Source organism: Odontomachus brunneus, unplaced genomic scaffold, assembly GCF_010583005.1.
Source record: "Odontomachus brunneus isolate Ranch 3 - 2012 unplaced genomic scaffold, Obru_v1 Obru_scaffold_012, whole genome shotgun sequence".
Taxonomy (NCBI): Eukaryota; Metazoa; Arthropoda; class Insecta; order Hymenoptera; family Formicidae; genus Odontomachus; species Odontomachus brunneus.
The window spans coordinates 195,283-200,824 of NW_022639462.1; the positions used below are offsets into that span (position 1 = coordinate 195,283).

The 5,542-nt window shown below is 44.0% G+C and overlaps 1 protein-coding gene across 1 annotated transcript in view; it reads left to right on the plus strand.

Moving 5' to 3' along the window:
- Positions 1-5,542, plus strand: part of LOC116840806 (dipeptidase 1-like) — a 125,301-nt gene that overhangs the window by 84,106 nt on the left and 35,653 nt on the right. Inside the window, exons 7-8 of the mRNA XM_032808015.1 lie at positions 3,812-3,988; positions 4,120-4,204. Coding sequence (XP_032663906.1) covers positions 3,812-3,988; positions 4,120-4,204 — 262 coding nt within the window. The remainder of the gene's footprint in view (positions 1-3,811; positions 3,989-4,119; positions 4,205-5,542) is intronic.

Sequence of the window (5,542 nt, forward strand, 5' to 3'; positions counted from 1 at the left end):
TATATATATATATATATATATATATATATATATATATATATAAGAATAAAGTTCTTCTTTTTTGTATCATTAAATTATTTTAATAATTGCGATCTAGTAGAAAAGCGTAATAAGAAATTTTACTCGAACATTCGACAGTACTAGACAACAACCTTCTATTGAAGGCTGAAAATATTTTTTACGTTTATTTCATTCCATGCGTACGCGCGCGCGTGCGGAAATAAAAGAAGATTGAAATTGCAACTTTAACGTCATCCAGAAAGATTTAATTTGCTAATATAAAAATTCTGCTTGGTTTTCAATGAACGAAAATTATCTCTGTCCCATGGAGCAATTTTAATTTCGGATTCATGAAATAGGAAGCTTCAACGTTCAACTACCCCGGAGAGGAGCATCGCGGCGGCCCCACGACGATCGACATGCACTCGTGTCTTAAATGGCAGATATCCAAATTGTACGTGCTCGATTTGCGCGGTGGATTAGCTTCGTCGCGGGATCAAAAGTCGAGGTCGAGAAAAAGATTAGGCACAAAGGTCAAAAGGGAACGAATGCGACCCTTTCTTCGGTTCTTCTCGCACGAAAAATACCTGAGGGAGCAATGAGTGGAAGAACGTATCTATGATACGAGTGGATACCTTTCAAAAGGGCTCATGGGAGAATGAAGCTTATTCGTCATCCTGTCGACCGATAGGTCGCACCGACCGCCACCGTTGCGCCACCTTAACACACCCTGGAGATCCTCGAGGGTGGATTCTTCCAATAACCGGAAAAAAAACTGTATAACGTCACATCCCTCAAAGGATATAAATTCACTGTGAATGTGCTTTTTCGGGGGAGTGAGCTCATAGATTAGGGCAATAATGTTTCCTAAAAAGAGGACCTTCAGCCGGCATTCATCGATCAGATGAATCTGATGTGCGAGGAGCCTGACCCCTATCTAGAGTGACCTGTATCTCTACTGGCCGATGCTCTGTTCTACTCTATGCCCCTAAATCACTCGTAATTGCATTCATTCGCACGGACGTAGAGTCGTTCCGCCGAAAACGACGAAGCGAAATGAAGCAACCGCCAGGGCAAAGCGCGAGTAGATGCAGAACCACAACCACAAATAACGTACGATCGATCTATTGATCTGTCCGATCAATACACGCGCGATTGTTTCGCGTTAGTTCGCGAATTCCATTATTATTTGCGGCTCCCGCGAACAATACGTGGCGACGGGCGGAGGAAGGCGGGGAGAGGTAAATGCAATGAAAAGTCGGGCTGGAGATCGCGAAATACACGCGAGTTGCTCCTCTCCGAATATAAATTGCTTGAATAATGGAAAGGAATCGCTTGAGCCGGGCTTACGCATCTCCCCTGCTACTCGCCTGCCGTCCTCCTTTCCTTCCCACACCACTCCTTTCATCAAGGTTTCTCCGACCAGCAAAACCATCTTATCGCGTGTCACCTGCACGTATCCAATCCCTACCGCTCTCTTCTCTTTTCGCGATTCTATGCAATGAGATTCTCACGAGCTACCTCCGCGCGGCTCCTGAAAATTTCTCCCAGTCTTGTTGAAGACAGGTGCATCCCAGTTTTCTCGAAAACGGCTACATATGATAAGGAGATCTCGGGAAGAAAATCGCTGAAAGAAGAAAATGAAAAAAAAAGAAAAGGGGCGATGACTTTGTATTCCTTATTAATTTCCCATTTTTAACACGTCGCTAAGTCCGCTACAAGATTTACTACGGCGCGCATTAAAGTTTCCCCTATTTATCCGCTGGCACCTTCTTGCGCAGTTTCCCTCGCGCCTGAAGCATCCACAATGAAAACGAGACGGAAGTCACGCTAAGAATCCGTCACGACTTGCGAAAGAGGAGGAAAAAATAAGTAAAAAGAAGGATAGAGGCGAAGCCGTGGGGAATAAAAGAGCGGAGGAGAGGAATCCCAGCACGTTCAGTTTATCACGTTGCCGGTTTAACAAAGCATTCTCATTCAGAGCGATGGTAACGTCCTCCGCGTGGGAAAGAAATCGGAATTTGCGCGACAACTTGGTTGTCCTAACAAGGACGACTCCTTACGTGCCAAAGAGTTTCACTTTTCATCGTTAGTTTCGCGAAAATGTAAATATTATATTGCTGGCGGAGAGCCAGCACATACGGTTATTTCTAGAAAAATATCGCTCTCGTCGGGGGTCTCGTTTCTCTCTAACGCGAAAACTCAATTTTTCTAACAATTCCGTTCTTGATCATGCAGATCGCTTGATTTTAACATAAAACTGTTTCAAAATCCGAGATTCACAGTGGATCAGTCGATTCCCATGACGGATTGGGAGACATTAAAATTCAAATCGAGATACCGCGGATATTTTGCTATTTGAGCTGTTTCTCTTTTTTGTTTATCAATTTTAATACATCACGTGTCATATTTTTTTCCTTCCCGCGATATGAGTTACGCGAGACACGTTTGCATAAATCTGAAATCCCATTGTCGTCCGTTAAGCATATTGATTGGCGAATGCGTACGCTGGAAGATCCGACATTTCGATTTATTCCATGGGCCGTTGGCTCTCCTCGCATTGGCATTCTCCCCGAGGTTGCAGCCCCAGAAAGAATTCGTTCTGAAGTTCAATCTGGCTCGCGCAATAAGTGTCACTGACCTAACGTGCACGTACTATAAACTAGCCGGTACCTACCACCACACTAACGCGAAATTTAATTCGAAAAGCAGCCCGACAGATACGTAACCCGCCGTCAGTTCGGCCTTGTTCTTCAGCTGGCTCGAAATAAACAAGACGCTCGGGTGAATCGTTCCGAGATTTCGCGAGGTGATTAAGAAAAGAGGAGAAAAGAGAGAGAGAGAAAAGATTTATTTCAATCTTAGGACATATCCTCTAAGGACTGTTATGTGTGAAATTATATAAAGCATATGCTTATTGCGAGAGAGTTACGAGAGATAATATTTGGTATAATTTATTATTATTAGTTATTATTAGTATTTATTATTATTATTATTAGTATTTACTATTATTAGTATTTATGATTTAATAAATTTAAATTGGCCCATACATCTTGTACAAAAATAATCCAACCTACAGAATTATGATTTTTTAGTTTTTGTTCTTACCAATGGATAGCCCGTACATCTTTCTAGAGAAGCAAAAAATCCAAGCCTTAAGATCCCAAATTGTCAATAAAGGAATCCTCAAAGAAAAGGAATTGCTTGATTTTTTGAACGATTGCGAAGAATCAACGATATCTATATTTTTTAAATCATGTATCAAATTTTCATCTTCATTTCTCTCGAAGTGTATTTTGTGTAGATTGGATCATTCTTGCATAACTACCGTCAATTGATATATTTAAGACACTTTGAGACAATTAATTATCAGTATAAATATTTATTAATTGTGAAATATTTTCTTTCTTTTAATTATATGTATATAGGGCATAATTATATTGAAGGATGTATGCAAACAAAAGAATGAAGAGAGAGAAAGGGGGGAGGGAGAAAGAGAGAGAGCAAGAAAAAAGAGGCAGAAAACAAAAATTGTGGAAAGAAAATTTAGAAAAATCTACGCGATTACACTGTCGTCGCGGTGATCCCGCGTGATCCCCTCCCAAGCCGTTTTAATCCGGATTAGCGTCAGTTTATCGCAAGAACATTCAAGAGAGACGCGCCGAGAGAGGCCAATGCTGTTGAACGTTAACGCAAAGTCTGAAATCCCGCGAAGTATTTTAATCCGCGGTGTCTCGATGTCATTATCGCGCTAGAGCGACGAAGGGTCTGTAGCAATATCGGAACCATTTAACGTCGTGGGAGTTTCCAGAGTGTCGTGTTGGAGATGAATCGACTTGGGATGATGGTGGACCTCTCTCACGTCTCGGTGCCCACGATGCTAGACGCCATGGCGACGTCGAGGGCGCCGGTGATTTTCAGTCACAGTAGCGCTCACGCTCTCTGCAATTCCTCGCGAAATGTGCCTGACCACGCGCTGCGACATTTGGTGAGTATCTCGACAGCGAAACCGCGAGCAATTACGAGCAATTGCGCGTGCATATCGATTTGACTCGATGAAACCGTCGTTGCAATTCTTTTCGCAACCTGCAACTCACACTGGGACATTTTTGTTCACAGGCGCAGACCGGTGGTATAGTTATGGTATCCTTCTATCCCCATTTTATCAGCTGCGGCGAAAAATCGACGCTCGAGGATGTGGCAGGTGAGCGAGATCGGCGCGATAAGAACGCCGATTTCGACTTTTAATCGTCAATTGCTTCGCGCACGCGCGCGCGGACTCCGATAGCCGAAATTTGCATGTCTCCGCGCGCCTGTCGCTCGAAACGAATATTGCGCTGTCGGTTCGTTTGCGCGTCATGTTAATAAAATTTCGCAATCGGCCGTGCGGGTATCATGCGCGGATTTCAGGCCCGGTATTTGTTCGCCGAAATGCGCGATCATCTACGAATTTTTCAAATAATACGGCGGGCGCGAGCGCGTGCGACACGATCCGATAATCGATAGGATCGTTTCCTGCATTTCTGTCGCCATGGCCGTGTTCTCTCTGGAGCACGGCGATACAAACGCTGTTGAACCGAACGTGGAATGCATGTGGTTGTACTCGCGGATTTTCTTCTCTTCTCCCTCTGGCGTGACAGCGTTGCTTCGGTGCTCCCGCGACGCTTTCGAGAGTGTCCCGCGATATCATCGCGTCGTACCTTCTCATGTGCCCGAGATAAGAGCTAATTGAAAAGCATGGGAAGATTGCGCTCTTTTATTTCCGCGATCGACACGTGGGCTTTCGCGACTAAGCCGCGGCTTTCAACGTTCCCGTTCGACGGGCGGAGAGCGAACGTCCGGGACGTTTCCTCTCACGACGCGGTGAACAGCGCCGGCGGATGAGTTTTCGCGTTAGATGCCAATTCCCGCGGGTTGCCATCTTATTTGCATTATTATAGGGGCGGCTCAAAGTTCCGAAGACATTAACATTTGAGACCGCACGGGTAATGTATACGCGGTAAACGGCTGTGTATATATGTACATCTCACTTAATTACATACACCAGCCATAGGAACGGAATTTTAATCAAGTATGCGCGACTACGACAAACTCCCTGGAATTAAATTAAAACAAATGTTTCTCCTCCCCCTCTCTCTCTCTCTCTTCAATTTATTCTCAATCAATTTGCGTTAACTCTATGCGTCAGTGTGTCTTTGATATACGAGGGTGGTCTGAAAAGTTTCCGACCTAACAAAGATACAAGTCATTTTTTCTGAAAATTGTTTTTTATTTTTCAACATAGTCTCCTTGTAAATCTACACACTTCTCCCAGCGATGCTCCCATCTCTGTAACCCGTCGAAATAGTACTCGGCGTTTTTCTCTGCAAAATAATTGTTCACGAAGGTGATTGCCTCTTCATTTGACGAAAATCTCTGTCCTCCGAGCGCAATTTTTAGATGAGGGAACAAAAAGAAGTCGCTTGGGGCTAGATCTGGTGAGTAAGGTGGATGGTCAAGCAGTTCAAACCGTAATTCGTGGATTTTCGCCATGGCAACCGCT